At 37.8% G+C, this 23,000-nt stretch overlaps 1 protein-coding gene across 1 annotated transcript in view; it reads left to right on the top strand.

The window, feature by feature from the left end:
• HS2ST1 (heparan sulfate 2-O-sulfotransferase 1) overlaps positions 1–23,000 on the top strand; it is a 79,468-nt gene that overhangs the window by 41,046 nt on the left and 15,422 nt on the right. Inside the window, exon 2 of the mRNA XM_051625555.1 lies at positions 15,897–16,135. Within this exon, the coding sequence (XP_051481515.1) occupies positions 15,897–16,135 (239 nt within the window). The remainder of the gene's footprint in view (positions 1–15,896; positions 16,136–23,000) is intronic.

Genomic DNA, 23,000 nt, shown 5'->3' with positions numbered 1-23,000 from the left:
CTTGGAGTAATTAACAGTAAGGCCCTCTGTTACTGAAATCCTTTTGGAGGTCATCAGTGATCTTGAAGGTTGGTTTGTCTTTGTTAAGACCATTAAAACAGAAGGAGGTCTGTATGCTCCCTTAGTTGTATTGCATTTGTGCAGAAACATAATTGAAGAAAAAAAAGCTGAATTTATGAAAAAATAATGTTAAAAAACTTTCATTGGTGATTTTAGGAAGAAAACAGCGAATTCAGTCTATGTACAGAGTAAAAATTTACACTGCTGTTGACTTACATGCTAAAGGAGACGTTAATGTAAAACTGATGAAATAATAATTGGAGATTTGCTACTTTTCAGGTAGCTTTATCAATTTATCAATTGTGAAATACAACTTGGATGATTGATTTATCTTGAACAATAAACTGAACACAGTCCTATAATAAGATATGCTAAATATTTCAAGGAATGCCTTACCCATCATATCTGTATCTTACCTCCCTCATCCCCACATTCCTCTTGGATGCCGTGTTCAGCAACAGTTGGATTTTTACTATAACCTTTATATAATGATCTTCTGCTTTAATAGCATTAATATTTAGGGTTTTTTTTTTAAGTTCTGGCAGTGAAGCAAAAGGTTTTTATTAGGTGTAATACAAGGTAAGACTGTATTTCAAAAGGTTTGTATTGATTGCATCAGCTGATGCTATTTCGCATTAAATGAAGGGAGCAGTTTATTTTCATACTAAGCTGATGTTATGCGCCTTGATCTTTGCAGCTTGAGTAACTTTCATATCTGAATGCAGTAAACAATGGGTTTGCTATTCTAGCCAAGACAGTTCATTACAGCTTATAATGGAAAAGTTTAATATGTTTCTGGGCCATGATCTTATAATCAGCTCTTCTGACAAATCCGAAGCTCTGCAGAGCTTCGCTGACTTCCACTGAAGTTCAGCCAAAATGAAGTATTCAGACCTGAGAAGTCTTTGCCTGTAACTGAAATGCTTTTTCATGTGTACTTTTTGGTGGATAGTTTTTTTTGTTTTGATCCTGTATTTTGTGCTTAAAGGTGAAAATAAAGTCTTTTTTATGCCTGGCTTATATGCAAGGGACATGGAAAAATACGGATTAAAAATGTGTTGCTGCATCATAAGCATTACATGGATTCCTCTGATTTTTTTTTTCAGTGATTTGATGTTGGTTAATGGAAAATGTTGAGCATATTTCCTCCCTCTTCTTTTTATAAAAGTTTCTGACAGGAAATCTGTAGCTAAATATCATTTTATGATTTCCATCTGCTCATGTATAATAGTGGTATATAATGCAGTCCAGATTGCTGCCCAATAGAAATGTCCTATAGCAGGAGATAGGCTTTCAAGTGATTGTTGTACATGCTAATTAATTTGTAATGAGTGCTTCATTTAATTTTGCAGTAACTAATTTTAAAGACAACTTCCTTGATGCAAAAATTTCCACTAATTAACTAAGATACTGCCTCTATTTTCCAGTCCTAATGATTTTTTGAAATAAAGGTTTGAATAGCTGCACTATTGTGGTAAAATAAGAAAATATAAAGCATCCTGAGACTTAGAGGGAAAGAAAAAGTAGGCAGCAGAAACAAAAAACTGTTGCTGAAATGTTTCTTGGTAGCTGACTTTTGCGATCTCTGCAGTGTGCTGCCCAGTTGGTGAGGACTAGATTAAAGAGAATTTATGGTAAGAGATAGCATTGTAATTTTGTCAGCTCAGGTGACTTCCCAATTACTAAGAGTAATTGACAAAACTTTGAGCACCAGCTCTTGAAAGCTGTATGTCAACACATGTTTTAAAATTAAAGTTTCCATCCTTCACAGCTGGGAAGAAAGGCTTGGTAATGGGAACCAGGTGTATCTGTACAGTGGGAAAACGAGAAGGCAAAACCCCCCACAACTTAACTCTGTTATTAATGCTCTTCATCACATGTCAGTCTTGATTTTCATACAACTAACTGTAAATCTTTGGTACTTGGGATGTGCTGTGATAAATGACAAATTATTGTTGCTTTTCTTTATAAGCTTCATAATCGAGTTGCCTTTAAATATCTTTCCTGCCCAAGATTTTTCATCTTTCATATTTAATAATAATCTGAGCAGTAAAATTAAAATAATTCAATACTTGTTTTCTTAGGACTAAATTAGAGGCAACTGTATTGTGTGTTTAAATGAGCCAGGATGCTTTTTGTGACTTCCAAATTGGGCTCTGAGAGGGAGAGCTGTGCTTGCCCTAATGGGGATAAGCTTCATGATAGCCTAAATAATTATTTATGGATAGCTCTTGCTTGATAAAAAGAAAGGTGTTATTTGTCCATGTCAGATTGCCTTTCACCAAGGCAGTTTGTTGCAGACATTTTAATGCATGGATATGAATTTTTGTGGGATTTGCAGCTCAGTTGTTACCAATCCAAAAATAATCTCTAGATAAGCTAATTTCCCATGGTTTGTTTCCTGTGGCTGTGCTTTGCACAGGGTGACCCTTTGCAGAGGAGGAGGTAGCAATCTGTTGGAAGTTCAGTAGTTGGAACTCTGTATGTATGTAGTTATGAGGGAGTATAGATCTATCATTTTGTAAAAAGAAAACCATTGGATTCAACTGCTTTTTTGATGAATATATTGAATGAGTTAGTATCTGGGCTGAAAGCAGGGATTGTTCTCAAATGCTTATATCCACAACAGATGTGTGGAGACAGCTAGTCTGACTCCCACAGCTCTGTTGGGCTAGACAGCGCCATTAAACTTCTGTCAATTACCCCATTGCCAGTCACATCACAGCAGCTTGCGACATCTTTCCTCTGATACCAGGAGAGATGTCTGTTGTCTTCTGATGCAGAGTCATGTTTTCCTCCTCAGAGAAGCAGTGTGAAGCTCCTTTGGCTCAAAGATTTTGAGAGTCAAGATTTAAAAACAAAAGCAAAACCCCACAACACTTAAAACAACTTTTTTCCCCCCTCTGAGGAGACACAAAAGCAGAACAGAATTGTGGTAGCTCTTTTTTTTTTGCTTTTTTTTTTTTTTTGTTCAACAGGAACCTGCCATTTGGAAACGTTATATTTTGAAATAAACTTCACTGCGTACATTTGTACATTTAGTTTTCAGAAGTTAATATATCACAGAAATTGTAGCTGAGTTGAAGAACAGGTTAAAAACAGTTTATAAGGAATAAAAAAACCCCTGAAATTCCAGATATTTTTAAAGTGGCACATGTAAAGTGGAGTGAAACTTTTGCTGCCTATTGAATTTGCAGGCTTGTAACTGGCTACATAGAGGGGTCTTTTCTATAGTCCCTGGAAGAAACAGCTACTGTTTTAACAAGATTGTAATTAGGGTAATTTGACCATAGTTTGGAACATAGAGAGGAGGCCTCTTGGATAGAATAACCTCTTTTAAATTTAATATAATTTTGCTGAAAAAAGAAGATATACATATGTACCAAAGTACAGCTCTGTATCTTGCTTGAGAGTTCTCTTATCTTCTCAGTTGGCCATAGGCTAGGAGCATACAGAGATGTGAAATCCTGATCTATAACAATTTTGATAAAGAATTTTCTTTTGATGAAAAGTGACCCATTTTTTCATTGATATGGGGATGTTTGAAATATAGTGAGAATTTTACCCTAAGTCAACTTTAATCTTGCAAATTGATTGTTCTTCCTGAGAAGATAGCATGGTATCATAAGAGGTGTGAAAACATTTTGAGGAGAAAGTAAGAAAAGTTATTTTAATCTGGCAGCGCGAAAGTGGTAAATCTTAATTTTTTTTAGTATGAGCAACATAAATGCAGACAAAGCCTTTCCTCCTTTGGAAGGATAAATTTGATATTGAAATACAAAAAAAACCCAGCAAAACCCCCCAAAATAACAACAGCCAAATACTCCATGGTTGAATCAAAAGGCCAAGTCACTTTGCACTTTAAAAATGTACACTAGCAATGTGAGGTTAGTATACGTCTTTTAAAAGTGTTTGTAGATGTCAGGATTTGGGAGAAGTGCATTAACACAGGCTTCCACGGAGGCACTAGAAATGTCATCCTTGCTGTATCCTTAAGAGGTTGTGGTAAGTCTAAATGATTCATGGGAATCTGTGAGCAGAGGCGTATGATTATTAGCAGGGTGCTAGGAATGTATGAGGAGAGGCTATAGCTGTCTGAAAAGTTAACAGGAAGATGATGTAGCAAAAAACTGAAAGGTTGGAGAAGACATGAGGTAATTCAATGAAAGGAGAGTGGTGTGCAGATGCCATTCTGTAATGGGCATGCTGTACTACTAAATTGTTACCAAACAGTGTAGGTTTTTTCTATTACTCTTTTCTAAGTACCAATTTACAGATCTCCCTGTATGGGTGCTTTCATTCTCTTTCCCCTACACTGCTGTAGGTTCCTTTGCATTGCCATTTTAGAAGGGAAATTGCTGTTCCTTCCTTTAAGAAAAAGTCCAGTGAAGAAAAAGGGGCATGAAGAGATGAGAATTACCTTAGAACTTGACAAGAATTGTAGATGGGGTGGATCTAGAGGAGAGACTTTGAGGAGATGAAAGATGATGGTACGTGCATTCTCACTGTTGCTTATCCTGCAGCTTTGCTTGTACCATGTGTTACTATAAAAGAGTATTGCCTCTTTGCTTTTCTCCCTTTTTTCTGCCCCAAGTTGTCTCTGTATTGTTTCTACCGTGCTATGATGTCTTTAGAGCTCTGTTGGTCAGTGTGTAGACCCCTCTCTAACCACAGCACCTACATTTGCTGAAGATCATGACCCACAGTTTCTTGTATTTTGTTTTATTTATGTTTATTTTTATTTTTTGTTATTTTAAAATTTGTCCTTATTTTTTTCCTTCCCCCCCCCCCCGCCCTTTTATTCCTTAAGTAACAATGTTGCCAGGGAGTCTGTGTCACAGTAACAAAGTCCTCTCCATGTGTACCTCTGCTCACTCGGTCTGAAGAATAACTTCAGTGTATGTCATATTTCTGGAAGGTAATATGTCGTCTCCCTGGAAACAGAATTCACTAGTGATATTTTTTGCTTTGAAGTATCTCAGATAAATAAGCTATTTCTTAGAGAAAACTGTATCAGTTGGTATATCTTCCCACAGAAGTTTATCATAGTCCCAACCCCACAGAGTAATGGCTGGGATTTAAATATCTTTCTGTCTTAACACTCTGAAGAAATAACATCCACTCCATGTAGCAAAGAATAACTTGTGTGTTTTTCCATACATGCTTTCTATGAATTATCAACAGATATTAAAATATATGTATCAGTCTCCTTACATGGTTACAGCTTGTTTATATAAAAATGAACTTTTCAACTTTGCTATTCATATACACACAAAAAATAATGGAAACTGATGGAATCTGAGGATGGTGACTTAAAGCCAAAGCAAGGTAAATTTAAATTCTATACATGGAAATAATCTGAAGTCACTGGAGACTTAAACCAAAAGCAACTCAGGAAATTTGAGGTTCAGGTATGGAGATGTTAAGAACAGAGAATAAAAACTTGTTTTAATTGATACCGGTACCTTTAATACTGGCATCGAAAGGAGCTATTCAGCTTTTCTGGGGACAGCTGAGCTGAGACCAATACCTGCATCTCTGGCAAGAGCACATAATTCTCATCATCACACCTCCTTTCTTTTGGAACATGGTCCGTGAAGGTTCAACAAATCTTGGCTTCAAAAATCTTGGTTTAGTATTGCTACACTTACCTGTGCTGACCATGTAATATATTCTTTAAAATCAAGTTAAAACATCTTAAGTGTCTCGGTACTGGCATTTCAAAACACTGTCTCCGAATGAAAGTAAAAGGATTATTCCTTACAGAGACCTACAGGTTTTAGCCATATTAGAAATGGGTTAATGCTAGATTTTTAGGCTATTGATTATTGTTGGAAGCAGATTACTTTGCTTGTATAAAATAAAATCTGACAATTCAAAGTCTTAGTGTCTGCAAAAGATAATCTGACCAAATATGTGGCTGTTTCTGGTGGCTGGATTATATTTGTTTTGTTTTTTTCATTTTTGTTGGCTTGGTTTGGTTTGTTTTTTTTTTCCCAAGACTAGCCAGCTCTTTATATAACATGCAATTTTACATCAACTGCCAACAAAATGATATGTAAAGCCAAATAAACTTTCTCATTCTTCCAGCAGCCTTTATAAAATTAATGCTTTAATGAATTTGAAACACTGAAATGACAATCTTTTTTTTTTTTTTTCTGGTCTTACTGGAAGGTATCTGTAAGAATTCTTTTTTCTTTTTATTTCAGTGGTATTGCATTATTCAGCATAACATTCTGCAAATCTGACTTGCTGTAAGTTCAGTGATGATATACCTTCTGATAATGAATAATTATGGTTTATTTTAGTGAGGAAGTATTATTAGAGATTGATTAATGCAAATCTATTGTATCCCTTACAGCTGTAGGACCAAAGGTTTGAGCAAGGGGCTGGAGTTGTTTTTACCTTTTTGCAACAGCTCCCTAAGATGCAATCTGGGAATTTCTAGCCCTTTTGTTCTGGTCAAATTTTCATCAAATACTCCTCCTTGTTCAAAAAACAATGGATTTGGGGGAAGAACAAAGTATTTCTCATGCATGTAGGAAAAGAATTTTTTTAATTAAAAAGCTTAATCTAACCTAAATCAGGATTAACACCCAGAGGCTTTCACTGAGCACCTGCTTCTGCTACCAATGGCAAATTTCTTTGTACAAAACCACTATAGGGCACACCTCAGCAGTCACAGAATCATGGAATTGTCAGAGTTGGAAGGAACCTCTAGAGATCATCTAGTCCAACTCCCCTCCTAAAGCAGGATTGCTCAGAGCACATTATTCAGGACTGCATCCAGGCAGTCCTGAATGTCTCCAGAGAAGGAGACTCCACAACCTCCCTGGGCAGCCTGTTCCAGTGCTCTGTCACCCTCACTGTATAAAAATTTATCCTCATATTTAAATGAAACTTTTGCTGGGAGCTACTGAAAAGAGTCTGGCTCCATCCTCCTTGCACCCACCCACTTAGATGCATTAACAAGGTCTCCCCTCAGCCTTCTCTTCTCCAGGCTAAAGAGTCCCAGCTCTCTCAGCCTTTTCTCATAAAGGAGATGCTCCAATCCCCCAAACATCTTTGTTGCCCTCCGCTGGACTCTCTCTAGTAATTCCCTGTCTCTCTTGAACTGGGGAGCCCAGAACTGGGCCCAGTTCTCCAGATGTGGCCTCACCAGGGCAGAGTAGTGGGGGAGAATGACCTCTATCAACCTATTGCCCACACTTTTCCTTATATACCCAAGGATTCCATTGGCCCTCTTGGTGGCAAGGGCACACAGTAATTACATTACTGAAATGTAATTTTTGAGTGGTCTGTGTGTTATTACATTTTATTCATGCTCATCGTTTTTGTCTCCATCTCAGATTAGGTCTTTAGGCTGCAAGCCTAAGGTTGGAATAAAAGAGAAGGCAGTATTTTAATATATGTGGATATTTAAGCTACATGAGCTAGCAAATCTCTCAATTAACAATTTTGAATTTGTTTGTTTGTTTGAATTTGTATTATAGAATGATAGAATGGCTAGGGTGGAAGGGACCTTAAAGATCATCAGGTTCCAATCTCCCTGCTATGAGCAGGGACACTTCCCACTAGACCAGGCTGCACAAAGCCTCATCCAGCCTGGCCTTATATACCTCCAGGGAGGGGACATCCATAACCCTCCTAGGCAACCTATTCCAGCACCTTACTACCCTCAGAGTGAAGAATTTCTTCCTGATGTCTGACCTAAATCTCCTCTCTTTCAATTTAAAACCCATTACCCCTTGTCCTATCATTGCCTTCTCTGGTGAAAGGCCCCTCCCCAGCTTTCCTGTAGGCCTCCTTCAGGTACTGTAAGGCCACTATAAGGTCTCCCCAGAGCCTTCCCTTCTTCAGGCTGAACAGCCCCAACTCTCTCAGCCTATCTTCATAGCAGAGGTTCTTCAGCCCTTTGATCATCTTTGTGGCCCTTCTCTGGACCACCTCCAACAGCTCCATGTCTTTCCTGTGCTGATAGTTCCAGAGCTGTATACAGTACTCCAGGTGCTACATACTTTTGATTTATATACAAAGCAGCCTGGGTATAGTATTAAAGTTCTTAAAATTAAGCTAAGACCAAGGTGAATGGTTTTCACAAAGAAAATACAATCAAGAGCTTATCTAGTCAGTGTTTAAAAATATAATAACAAATAATTGTTATGACTTAACAACACTGGGGCTCATTCAGCATGCAGACTGGTTTCTGTTTTTTAAAGGACCTTACACAAACTTCTGTAATTATTTTAAGGTTAGAAATAATGTTTATAACTGTAAATGCTTAGTCTGTACACACTCAATGTTCGTTAAGCAAATACCATTCTCTACCTGTTGGTACTACGTAAGTTATCATAAGCTTATTCCTGCTACTCTAACTTCCAAAGATTCCTTCTAAAATATTCACACCTTCTATCTTAACCATGTCACTTGCCATTCTGATCACAAGGCAATGCTGTTTCCTATTTTCCTTTTTTTTGGTTGCTAGACCAACTGGCAATACTTTGATTTTTAGATTAGTTAGTTTAGCCAGGAAGTATAAAGACAAGCTGGGGTCTAAGTGTAACATGTTGGAAATAGCAGTGTATTTTACCAATTATTTTTATTAAATGTGAGGGTGACTTACTGTAAAACAACATTGCTATACATAATAATCTTTCAATCATTTTAACAGTTTAGAGATCCTTTTTGCTTTTGTGCTAGCCAGTATGCTTTTAGAAAAAGTAAATGATTGTATGTCTGGAGAAGGCTTGTATAAAGTAACAAAACAGTCTCCAGACTGCCTTACTAAATGGAGTCAGATGATCTCTATTGATCTTGCTTTCTTTCACTATTTGGATTGGATTTTGCTTGAAGGAGTGACATGCACATTTCTATAGTGAAACGCTTGCGACAAACGTATCCGAGTATAAAGCAGTTCCATTAACTTTTCTTCATAACACTGAGGACCTGCATTACAATATTAAGGCACTAGAAATAAGAGCAAGCCCTGCTATTACATACTTAACTGGGGTTTACTATTTTGAGAACAAATCACTAATTTGCAAGCATTTTTCATTGCAGTTATCATAGTCACAGTGCTTCATAACAGTTTACTGACAGTTTGGGGTTTCTGAAAAAACACAAGCCTTTTTTTGTGTGTGATTATATAGAATGGCTAGGGCTGGAAGGGACCTTAAAGAACGTTAGGTTCCAACCTCCCTGCTAGAAGCACGAACACCTCTCTCTGGACCAGGTTTCACAAAGCCTCATTCAACCTGGCCTTAAATGTCTCCGGGGAGGAGACATTTGTGCATCCACAACCTCCCTAGGCAACCTGTTCCAGCACCTTACTACCTTCAGGATGAAGAATTTCTTCCTGATATCTAATCTAAATCTCCCATCTTTCAGTTTAAAATCATCACCCCTTGTCCTATCACTGTCCTCTCTGGTGAAAGCCCCTCCTCAGCTTTTCTGTAGGCCCCTTCGGGTACCTTCAGGTACTGGAAGGCCACTATAAGGTCTCCTGAAGCCTTCCCTACTCTAGGCTGGTTTCCTTGTCCTAAAGATACATGAAATGGAAGTGACTGGGAGGATAAAAAGATAAATGGTGTCAATTGTGTTTGCTCTCTTGCTAATTCATTAAGTTGAAGTCAACATTTCTGTCAAGCAAGGCAGTTCAGTCTGAAGCTGGAGAGTTTATGGAGCTGCTTGACATATGCTTATTTTGAAATCTTACTACTATACTGTATATACTACCTAAAATATTTATGTAAATTGTTATGCAACTTCATAATTAGTATTACTTGCAATATTCAGTAGTCATAGTAGTGATACTGTAGTTACAGCTGAAGATGTATTTTTACTTTTATTTTCAAGTATTTACAGGTTGTTGTTTGTGGTTTTTTTTTATTTCCTATTTGATGGAATGAAACATCCTTTTTTCTGTTTTATTGGAAGTTATTACTCAAAAATGCCTGCTATAAGCCGTATTTTTTTCTGTGAGTATTGGTGTGTAGATTAGTTCATCTGATCTCTGACTTCTCATGGATTTTTGTTCAGTTTTGCCCTTCCTGAGGCAGCTTTACATGTATGCCCTTACGTGTCTGATGTATTATTTACCTAAAAACAGATGAACTTTATATAGATCATTATACCTCTGGTCTTGTATCAAAAGAAGAGCTATAACATGGTCTTTCATTAAAATATTCTGCCCAACAAAATGCTGGGAGAAAAATGTGTAAGGCTGTATATTAACTGTACTGATTTTCTTACAAATACAGTTGATTGACTAAAAAATTTGCAGAAAAATGAGTAATGCAGGCTGTGATTGTAAAACCAGCTTGGATGTATATGCAAGATAGTGATTTTACTGTTGGGTAAACATTTTTTTCTAGTTTAATCACAAACCTTTAACAATATCACAAACTAATCAATATGCTTATACTTGTTCAAACTAAGCCCTGGCAAAAATGCTAGCTTGAAATTAAATGACAACTATCAAATGCTAGTGAAGCTAGCAGATTTTTCAGCATCACTACTTCTAATTTTGAGACAGCTACTGCATTCAATTTTAGTTAATGGACTTGGTGCCTAGCTAGAGGTGCCTCCTTGCTAGTCTGTGTTGGAGTTTTTTGGGGGTTGTTTTTGCTTTTGACAGATTCCAGTGTGCATTTTTAAAGTTTGGAGTTTGAAAACAGTTCTGTTCTCTGGACTGTTCTTTTCCATTATGAAAACACATTAGCCACTATTAAGGAAGATGTTTGGTAATTTTAGTGACTTTTGACTGTTCACTAAAGTACAGATATTTATTACAGAAGATATTTTTTACCTATTTCTTTTCGTTCCTCAATGGAAAAAAACAAGCTGGAATGAAATTTCTAAAATTAGCCATTAGAATCTCTAGACATTAAGGCAACTGAATTTTTAGAAGGGGAAGGAAAAGGTGTGGGGTTTTTATCTGACTGAAAACACTTAAAATAACTTTTCTGGCATTATTTTGAGTTTTGTACTCTGTTTCTGCCCTTGTGTGTGCTTTGCACATGATCTTTAAGTCAGAACTGGACTCAGTGCACATATGTGCTGAGGCTGTGCTGGAATTTGAGGACTTTTTACAGACAAATTAAAAGTTTTAGTTTATATCCCATAGGCTGATGAAAGATAACTAGTTTTGCAAATGAAACCAACAATATCTTTTGACTAAAATTCAAATACTTAGAATAACTCTTCTGGCTTTGGCTCAGGTAGAGTTAATTTTCTTCATAGTAGCTGTATGGGTCTATGTTTTGGGTTTGTGCTGCAAACAGCCTTGATAACACAGATGTTTTTGTTACTGCTGAGCAGTGCTCACACAGCCCCAATGCCTTTTCTACTTCTCACACCAACCCACCAGCAAGTGGGCTGGGGGTGCACGACATAGCTGAGACAGCTGACCCCAAATGACCAAAGGGATATTCCATACCCTATGAAGTCATGCTCAGCAATAAACTAGGGAGAAGACTGGCTGCTTGAGGCCTGGCTGGGCATGCATTGGTTGGTGGTGAGAATCTGAAGTCCCCTGGACTGGTTGGTGGTAAGAATCTGGACTGTAGTTAACCAGAGCAGGAAGGAAGTGTTTGCTGCATTTAAGTGACACTCCCCTCTCTGCCCAATGGCTCAACCAGAATTGCCTGAGAGAGTAGTAAGCTTTCATTAAATAGCAATAAACAGGCAGCAGTCTTCACGGAATACCTTTACAGAGCAAAGAAACTAGCAGAAACCAAAGGCTTGCTCTGAATACGTGTATTTTAAGTCATGAAGTTGCTAAAAACCAATGTTGTGGTTCTGCTGTTAATAAGACTTAAAAGTATGGCAGAATAGAGTTGTTATTCTTAAAGGTCCTTGAAAGAGTTGATGTGTTAATGCTAATACTTTGAACAAATTTAACTTTAGCTATTTTTTTATTAACTCAATCTGTATTTTTCTTGCAGTTTTAATTGGGTATACTGACACAAATCCTCCATGGCCATAAATTGTCATAGCACCATTGATTCTTTCTCTCCTCTCTATCCCCTAAGTATTGATATCCACACACAGCAATACTGCTCTGGTTTATAAGTAATATGCTGTTAAACAGCTCCCTGAGGAGGCTGCATTTCAGTGAAGGATGAAGGCTACATGTATATGGTGGGTGTATATAATTTGAAAATTAATCAGGACATTAACTTTGCTACATAATTATAGTTCATTTTTAGGCTGCTGTTCAGTTATCATTCTTCGTCAGAGGAGAGAATCAAGTCAATAGTGAGTAGGTTTTCAGTCCTGCTCTCGTTCAGTATTTAGGCCAGTTGTGTTTAATGCAGCTTTTGGGCAGGGAAACAGCTTGAGAGCTGCTTAGTGCCTCAGGCTACCAGCTGCTTGTCTAATTGGCCTCGGCACACAGTGGAAAGAAAGCTAGACACCGAGTCAGCTGGCTTCAATATTGTTCCCAACTGGAAGAAGCCTGCTTATTGGTTTGAAGTGGCATCCTGTCTCGCAGATAGACAGCAACTGTTTGCTCAGAGATGGTGCTATCAATACTAACTGCCCAGTTTCTTCCCATCAAGTCACTGTGAGCGAATTTTGAATCTATATATTTTTCCTCTGTTGGGCAACACTTGAAGGCTACTGAGCTAAAATGTAAGACTTGAGCCTTTTCTCATCTGAGTGGGAGGTTTCACAAGGAAGCATGCCAGGTGCACAAGGCACATCAAAGAGAAAGCCTGGATAATATCTGTAGATATATAGAGAAGAAGAATAGATGTAGAGGACAAAGAGCATAGTTTGAGGAAACAGAGTGGTATGCTCTGAATTACTTTACCATATATTCCGTTAACTTGACTTTTACAGCCAGTGAGGCTCAAAATATATCCTTCTTAGAGAGTGGTAAGTGCTAAGCTATAGGGGAAAGAAGAATTTTCTGATTTTGATCGATTTTCTTGTTAAGTTCCAGGAGGTTCTTGTGCTTTTGTGAAGCGTGAGAAATTTGAAATGTTGATTTTGTTAACCATTAAGTTGTTAAAATCTATGCCACTCCATTTTGTTTGGGAAGATAATAGCTTGTGTTCAGTTAACAGTTGGATTTGAAGTAAATACTAAAAAAAATGTTTTACCTAAGACATTCACCTGTTTGAATGTACAAGGGATGTAGACAAACATAATCACAGTCATTTGTTTCTAGAATTATGCAAATATTGTTCATATAGGTGTTCAAGTATTTTTATAGGAATGTGTGGATCTAGTACATTTCACATGTGGTTTTCTTAGTTGAGATCCTAACAAAACAGGGCTAAGCAATCCAACTTGGCCTGACTCTTAAGTCCTGATGAAAAATAGTTATCCCAAAGACTACTGTCATTTGCATGTTACCATTACTGGACCTCTTTCCACTCCCCAAGCAAGCAAACAAACACAAAAAAAAATAAATTCATATGGATCAAATAATGTACCATTTCAAGAGTTAAACTGACTTTTCAGAAAGTAATAAAAAAGCTTACTGACTTAACATTAAAAAATGCAGACTGTGACTGAGAACAAACATACACTTTTACAGAACTTTAGGTTTCCTTCTGGTGTTGTTAATGGACAACAATCAAATAGGCCATTAGGATGGCTGACCAAGTAATACACTTTTAAGTGCTTCATTTGCTTCTCACTAGCTTTAGCTTCAGCCATTTATATCCTGCTCTTCATCTCAGTTTTTTGTTTTTAGCTATTATAGTTATTTCAAAAAGGTGATTTTGGTTCCTCATCATAAAGGTTAGTTTTCAATGTAATTTGAAATTCAAACCCTGCTTATTCTTTGATCATAGAACTTTGTGCACTTTGTACTTCTGAAGGTTCTCCTCCTTGCATGGGTTCTTGCTTTCTCCTCTCAGCATACAAAGTTAAAGGCAATTGTATGCAATAGCCTTTCTGCTACTTGCATCTGATCGTACATATTTTATAACTTCTGCATAGCCTTTAAAGTGCACTTATATCTCTGATTCTTGAATCATCATGATTTCAAATACCTCATTAGAGGAGCACTTCTCATCACGCCCCTTGCAAATCACATCTGTTTTTCACAAATGTTTACTTCTTAAATGTAGAAGGGGAAGCTTCCATCTGCATCAGCCAGCCTCATCAGCCCTGGAGTTCTGTGCAGTTATTATTCGAGTCTAGCCGAGATCTACTACTCTGGTGTTGAAAATTCAAATTAAATTTGTTTCATTTCAGCCTCTCTAGGTGGTTTTCATTATCCGTGTAGCCTTGGGCAGCCATGTGGTTAACTATGTCCCCTACCTAATGCTTCCCTCTAATCTGTTACTGGTAGGGAGAGTTACTAGTCCCTTTTTGTGTAGCCATCTTCAGCTAGATGAAACCTGAGTCTGTTGCCTCATCTCTTTCCAAAGTAGGATGTTTGCCAGCAGTGATGGGAGAGGTAGCAAATGAGAAAGGAAAGAGCAAAAACTGTGACTGATGTAGTGGGGAGCAACAGATGTCATGTGGAAAATTGAGATATACTCAATCAGCATTTTCTACAAACATTTTCATACTGATGTAACTTAGTTATGGGGTGTGAGATACGAGCATATGAGAGACTGAATGAGCGAGTTTAAGCTTTGAAGCATTTCAAGCAGATGGAGGTTTGCGGTTGAAGACAATTTATGTGGAATTACAGGTTAGTGGTGTTCACAGCTTAATGATTCTGCTTTAAAAGTGATTTTATATTGTAATTAAAGAGATGTGGTGAAATAAAATAGAAGGAGTTGGGTTGTAGGAAGCAAGAGAGGTTAAGGCCATAATGCAGAGAATTACAGGTTCTCTCGTGGTACTGACTTCAGCATGCACTGGTGGCCAACAAGGATTTCTTTGAGTACGTTGTTAAAGGCGATGTCACAAATTATTCAGAAAAGATGCTTTTATATCTGTATTACAAATCATATTAAAGTATATACTTACCTATAATCGATCAAAGCTGTGTTTGAATCAGCACTAAGTATTTGGAATTCAGCAGCAGCAACAGTGAAAAGCTGTCATATGGTGATTTTTATTTTCCAAATAGGCTTTTAGCACTTGAAGGAGAGGTCAGTTACTGAAGAGTATTGCCCTTTGTATAAAAGGATAAATGGTTTATTTGCAATGTACTTGCCAAAATATCTTGTTCATACTTGCTTTTCCATGTTTCTTTGTTTTTGATGTATTTGATGTATTTCAGTACTCTGAGATCACTCTTTACCTTAGTGTTTACTGTTTCATAAGCCCATTTTGCTTCTATTCTTGTCAAACTTGAAATTAATAAATCTAATTGAATTTTTGCAAACCCATTTATTGTAATGCATTTTACACTTGGGGCTTGTATCAATTGAAATAACAAAACAATTATTTCATCTGAATTCCAGTGCCTCTCTGCAGTTAATTGGCTAAATCTCTAGTGTTAGTATTTCTGCTGTTTTCAGCAAATTCATGTTCTTAAAATGCTTGAGTCATTACTTCTATTATAATTTTTACATAGGTGTTTTATAGAAATTATTTGGGATATTTTGGGGATAGCACGTTATAGACATTTTTCTTTAGCGATTATGGCTTTCAATAACACTAGTGTGAGTCATGGAATACTGGATGTGTTCCCTAAGCATCTTGTTTTCTAGTCTTCATGTTCTGTGTCAGACTAATCTAGAGAATGTATGAATGATAAAAAGGTGATTTGAGTTTTGTTTCAGATTTGTCAGATGTGTGACAGCAGGTGTTTCCTTTATTGCTGAGTAGTTACTGCTTTTCATCAGGTTATTTGCATCCTATGGTTTAAACTCAAAAACATTATATTTATGTGGAAATTTTGTATTTATCATCCTTAACAGAAAGGGCTATTGCAAGACATGAAGTCAGAGAAATTGAGCAACGTCATACAGTAGATGGCCCCCGGCAAGATGTGACACTGGATGAAGAAGATGATGTGGTGATTATTTACAACAGAGTACCTAAGACTGCCAGCACATCCTTCACAAATATTGCCTATGATCTTTGTGCGAAGAACAAATATCATGTTCTACATATCAATACAACCAAAAATAATCCTGTTATGTCTCTGCAAGATCAGGTAAGCTGCTGCGTTTGGGATATGTATTAAACAAGGGGAAAATGCAGAAAACTTTTTTGCTATTGCAGACCTATATGGTCTCATGGAATTGGCTTTTATGGCATGTTTTCAAAAATAAATTAATTCTAATGTGTTTATATTTTCTATGTAGAGAATTACTGTTATTTATTAAACATTAGGTTTAGTTTTTTGCTGGGCTACTGGAGGTGGTAAATCTCTGTTTATCAGACAAAAACAAAGCTAAAAAGGGACACAGCTAAGGAAGAAGTTATCTTTGTTGTTATAATAGTAAAACTTTATTGTAATGTCAACTCTCTGCCTTTTGGCTGTGTAATAATATTTGCCTGTCATCTCCATCTGCAGTGAAGGCAGTTTTACTTGGTTTCCTCTCTTGAGTAGTGCAGGCACTGTGCCGTGCCATCAGGGCTGTACTTCTGTCTTTTGTACTAGGTCTCATCAAGTCTCAGGTGATAAAGTTATCAGGTGATAAAAAACAGGTGGAAAGAAGTAATTTTAAATAACTTGCACTCTAAAGGATGGGTCACTTTTCGTCTGCTTAAAGCTCTCACTAAAATCAGTGTAGTCCCAAGCTAGAAATTAGCATGGTTACCACTGCATCAGATGAGGCATTAGAAAAAGTTAATGAAGGATCAATGTCTGTTTTTCTTGTGGTGGGGTGTCATGAGGGAGGAGATTTTTTTAAATAATGTTTCTGTGTTAATTGTGAGTAAACATGCAGGGAACCCAGGCCAGAGGTCTGAAACATTGCTATGTTCTCATCCCTATAAAATAAATGTTTTTAAACTCTCAGTTATTTACTACTGGTTGTATGCTGATCATCATAAGTTGATCCGCAGCAGAGGCAGGAGCCGTTCTGCTTTGCATCTTGTCAGCACTGGGACTTACAGCTCCGTTAAGTGTGTGTCTACAGCAGCTCTGCACAGCTGCCTGGAGTGGGGCGAAGGGAAGCAGATGATAACAGGTCCTCCACTCTTAGTTCTGCGTGTGGGAGAAAGGCTGAGGTAGGGATTTCAGTGCAGGGGACATAGATTGTACTGTGGGTGGGACTGGGGACCTATTTTGTGATAGTGGGGTTGCTTTACTGATGGGTTTTTGCTATTGTGAAATCTTTTCCTAATTATGAAGGTAATATTGTCATATGTGATTACTGAGATTACTAAGAGCAAATCTGGTAGCCATCCCTGTAGTCCGGTCTGCTGCATAGAACAAATATTGAAGACCTGTGCACCAACAGCAGAGTGATTTTTTTCAAAAGATTTAACAAGCCTGTCTCTGTTAATTAAACATACTGCTCAAGTCAATCATACATAGTGCTGCACTTCCAACTATGGATTCTGTTTCTCTTAAGGTGTCTCTTTGAATTGTAGTGGTTTGTCCTGAAGGATAGGAGAGCTAGTCATTGATGGTGTAAATTAAACATAGACAACCTTGCATTCAATTTCGAGTTTTGTTTGAATTTCATTCAGATAAAATTTTTCTTTACTGGCTTAGTTTTGTCTAAGAGAACCTCTCCTCATCTTCCCTCTAATAATTACCTGTTGAAACATGAAAACTCATCAGTGCAGGCCATGTGTACAATGCTGCCAGTCCTACCTTCATTTAATACTATACTGTTGTCCAAGGTAGCCTATTAAACAATTATGTTGTTTAATTAGACAATTGATACTTTCTGTCATTATTTACTTGGGAGAAGAGGACAACACCCACCTCCGTACAGCATCCTTTCAGGTAGTTGTAAAGGGCAATGAGGTCTCCCCTCAGCCTCCTTTTCTCCAGACTAAACATCCCTAGTTCCCTCAGTTGCTCCTCATATGACTTGTTCTCAAGACCCTTCACCAGTTTGGTAGCTCTTCACTGGACACGTTAGCTCTTCTCTGGACATGGTGCTTACATATATTGCATAGTTGTTCAAAGAATAAGTAATGTCTTTAGCATATCAAGATTGCAACTTGCCGTTGTAAGTCGTAACACAATTCTGGAGATGGCAAGAGTGCTGTATAGTGGATGATGTGGGTTTATTCTTCATGGATTGGATGTGCATGAAATACTCACATGTCACCTTCATCAGTACAGCAGACTTGAGTGCATTAGAAGTATATGCAGCCATAGTAAAATACATAAACACATCATAGGCAAAATTGTTTATCAGTGATACTGTTTGTTAAAACAAATCTCCCTAAGCAAGGTGAAGGTGACATAACTTTGTAAAACAGTGAGTCCTCTGTTGCACACTATTTCTGCTGTATTTCTTCCAAACTACTCAAATTCTGTAACAGATTTTAAGTTCTCTGCCCGTATGTGAAACTATTTCTTGAATGCAATATGAAAAAACCCAACTATTTAAAATCCACTCCAAATATAATCTGTATCTGATTTGAGATAATCCAATCAGACTCCCTAACACATTCATTTCAGTTTCAGATGGAACTTGTCCCAGGAACCAATCCATTCTTTTGCAGCTTCTCTCACAGCAGGATCCTGGGAACTTCCCCTCTTTTCACAGGTTGGGTCTTTTCTTTGCAGGAAGCTGAATGCCATGTAATCCATGTCACATTTCTGACCTGCGTGGTCCATAATAAAAACACTTGCTTTCATTAAATCAGAGTAGTCGTTTGGTTGGATTTTATTTGTTGCTTGCATGCCTCAGTACTGATATTTTCTTGTCTGTACAAGTATGCCTTTGTAGTTGCTAGTTGGATGGTGTGTCAGCCACGCAAACCTTAGCTTTTTTGTCACATGGTGAAATAGTAATCTAAAACATTTAAAATTACTGCTCTGTCTTGCAGCATGTATTCATTGATATTATTAGAAAAAAGGGTGTGAGCACATGTTCTCTGTACTGTTGTGAATTCAGAAAAGCCATGGTACAATTATCTAGCATTTCACTCTCAGTTTGCAGCTTTCTGTTCCTTGTTCTTTTTTCTCCCACAGTTTCTCTTTCAATTTTTCTCTAAAGGGCAACCTGAAAACATATAATCTTGCTTCCAAATGTATTTAAGAATAGTAGCCTCTGAGAGGACAGCACACTCATACTGACTTTAGTAGCTCTTATTTCCTCTGCTGGTGAATCTTTCAATGGCTATCAGAAGTGGAGCAAGTAAAAGGTTGCAGCAACTCTGTTAGAAATAGAAGTCATGTACTCCTAAACATTTAAGATTTTTTTCTCTTGGAGTTAGATGGCCTAGTGAATACTAGTGTCCACTGCTGTATGTGTGCCAGTTGTATGAGGGTTGTGGTATAGGTGGTGGATGAGGGAAAGGCTGTGGATGTAGTCTACCTGGACTTCAGTAAAGCCTTTGATACTGTTTCCCACAGCATTCTCATGGAAAAACTGGATGCTCTAGGCCTGGACAGGTATATGCTCTGCTGGATCAAACACTGGCTGGCTGACTGGGCCCAGACAGTGAATGGAGTTAAACCCAGTTGATCACAAGTGGTATTCCCCAGGGCTTAGTGCTGGAGCCACTCCTGTTTTATACCAACAACCTGGACAAGGAGATTAAGAGCACCCTCTGTAAGTTTGCAGATAACACCAAGTTAGGTGGGAGTGTTGATCTGCTTTAGGGTAGGAACACTCTTCAGAGGGACCTGGACAGGCTGGATTGATGGACTGAGGCTAATCATATGGGCTTCAAAAAGGCCGAGTGCTGACTGCTGCAACTGGGCCACAACAACCCTGTGCAATGCTAGAGACCTGGGGAAGAGTGTCTGGAAAGCTGCTTGGCAGAAGGAGACCTGGAGGTGTTGATTGACAGCTGTCTGAATATTAGCCAGCAGTGTGACCAAGTGGCCAAGAAGACCACTAGCATCCTGGCCTGCATCAGGAATAGTGTGGCCAGCAGGTATGGAGGGAAGGAGGCTGAGGTGAGACCTTTATTGCTCTTTACAACTACCTAAAAGAAGGTTTATAGAGAGGCGAGTGCTGGTCTCTTCTCACAAGTGACAAGCAATAGGATGAGAGGAAAAAGCCTTAAGTTGTATGAGGGGAGGTTTAGGCTGAGTATTAGGAAAAAAATGTTCACAGAAAGGGTTGTCAAGCACTGGAGTAGGCTGTGCAAGGAAGTGATAGTCACCATCCCTGGACATGTTTAGAAGTTGTATAGATGTGCTGCCTAGGGGCATGGTTTAGCAATGGATTTGGCAGAGTTTGGTGAGTGGTTGAACTTGATGATCTCAAAGGTCTTCTCCAACCTAAATGATTCTATGATTCTTTGTATTTTTCTTTCTGAGAAACAACTGTACATGCAAGACGGGTATCCTGGTTGTACCATGGCTCAGCTGGTGAACTCTGTCTTTTCACTTTCTCACAAAATTACTTCCTACCTGCCCTTCTCATGAGCTTACTTGTGGTTTCTCACGACATGCAGCCAAAGGTGTACGCTAGCCTGTTTCCAGCATTCACTAGAAGTTATTAGCTTGTATGACAATTTGGATACCTAAGCTACTAGTGCCTTCCTGCAGAGGGATTCAGTCATCCCATCATGCTTGGTCTTTAAATCTAAATCTGGTATTTCCTTAAATGGGAACACTCTGGTCTTTAGTCTTACTTGAGAGCTCTTTTTTTTTTTTGTTTGTAGTTCAAATGGAAAATCCTCATGTGTCCTCACCAGACTGTGCTTGTGGTATGCAGCACCCCAGTTATTTGTAATTTTAACTCAGTTATTCAGCGATTGACAAACAAAAGTAGAATATAATGATGTGAAAAGCTTGGGCTCTTTTGGTATCCAAAAATCCATGTGATACCAGGCCACAGGATAATGACCATATCACCTTTTGGGGGCAGAGGATGTGTATGTGTGTGGTCAGACTGCAGAGAAGAGGGATTGATGGAAACAGTGGACACAGGTGACAGCTTACAAGATCACTTTGGTTTGAACACACAGATTTCCCCAGGGCTTTTTGCTCAGACCAAGTATGCTGTTTTGGTTTGTTTTTTGTTTTTTTTTTTCCTTTTGCCTCACTGGGATTTGTTTTAAATTCTTATCATCCTAGAAACTGAATGTATTTAACTTACCTTTCAGGACATCTTAGCCCCCAGAGCATGTTTGATCTGGCTTTTTAATTCAGTAAAGTACAGCTGATTTCTCACTTACTAAAGGCTGTGAAGCAACTTTGTAGCTGATTATATAAAAGCACCATAAAACAACTTCACAGGAATTCCATCCATGTCTATGTGAACTTTTAAAGCAACCTCAAATTTTATTGAATTGGGTTCAGATGGGGAAGTTTGGTTGTTCTCTTGAAGGCTCCAGTATCTGCTAAGCCCTGAGAAGAAAGGTAAAACTGATCATATTTAACAGTAGGAAGCGCAAAGCAGGCTGAATCCAGGCTGATTAGGCTGTGACCTGAAACAGTTCTGATTCTTGGAATGCTGCAGACTGCGGGTTAAAAAAAAACCAACACCTCATGCCTGCAGGCTGGTTATAGGTGTTAAAAACTTCTCAGCTTCACAGTGTCTTGTTGATCAATCATAAGCCAGATGCAAGTATCACAGTCATCTTATGAAACCTTCCTGGCCTCCTCTAGCTTGCCTGGTGTTAAAGTTAATAAAAAACTAGGATGTCCATCCTATGTTGATAAAAATTATTTCCTTAGCAGGCAATGACATATAAGGCAAAGACAATAAAAGATTTTTTAACTGCTACTGGAACATCTAAGATTTGATGCCAGATGGTGTCATGGTGCTCTAAGACATAACTGACCCTTGGAATTTTGTACTTCAGGTTTCTCTGTGTCTAGCCCATGTCTATTAGAAACTGAAATCTAGCTAGTGCTAGATTTCAGAAAGCTTGTTAATAGAAACATAGCTGAAATGTATGCTTTAATATGCATGGTACACTATGCACAATAGGTAGCATAACTGGTTTATTTATGCAGTTGTATCAACCAACTGTGACATTCTGGGTTTGGGAGTGAAGGAATGGAGGATAATAAATACTTTGCATTTAGGAAACTTTTTTCCCAGGTATAGAAATATTCACAGCTGAGGCTCTCCACTGAAAATACCTTGTGATTAATTTGAAAAAATACAGCCAATGGAATTGTGGTTTGTTTCGGTAGCAGTAAAGGTAGCTCAACTGAATTAAAAGTCTCAAGTTACCAGTTTGTGCTGTGGACAAAACCAGACAGAAAGCCAATGCAGTTTATAAGACACCATTGTAAAACATTGTGCATATTTTCATGTGCAATATGTAGCTTGCATTGTGAAATGCCACAGACTGTGTAACTTGTACACAAGAAAATGAATGCTGCCTGTTAGTAAAAAGATATCTGTTTATTTTGCCTGAGAGTTCAAGAGCCAGTGTTTGAACAAATAAGTACAGGTTATCAACCTCTCAAACCCTAGGTGAGTTTTGCACTTGTGAAGAAACAGCAGCAGGCCAGGTTTGCCTCTTATCCTAGATTTGTTTGTTATAATAAATAATAAATGTAATTTTTCAGGACACTCTCAATCCATTAGGCATTACAGAATGTTAGTGTGTTGTGTTGAGCTTTCAAACCTTCCTTTCTTGACTCTTTTGTCTCACCTCAGTATCTTTGTGGTTATTTATGTCACTGAATAACAGAAAAAATATTGTAAATTTGCAGGGAACACTGTCTTCTAATTTTCAGCTTCAGAAATGGCAGTACAAATTTATCAACTTTTCTTTGCTATCCAATTCACTGGTTTTGAAATTACTTTCAGAGTTAAATGCTTTGATGTTAAAATATTCTGTTCGTCTAATATAGCCAAGCTATATCAGGATTTGCATGTCCCACTTAATTTCATTATATTTTCTGGTTTGGGCATGTATCTTATTTTGTTTTGATCTTTGAAATGTAAAGCTATCCCTATTTTTGTGAA

This window comes from Apus apus, chromosome 7 (assembly GCF_020740795.1).
Source record: "Apus apus isolate bApuApu2 chromosome 7, bApuApu2.pri.cur, whole genome shotgun sequence".
Lineage (NCBI taxonomy): Eukaryota > Metazoa > Chordata > Aves > Apodiformes > Apodidae > Apus > Apus apus.
The sequence above is the reverse complement of the archived record's forward strand: the minus strand, read 5'-3'. Positions and strand labels throughout refer to the sequence as shown.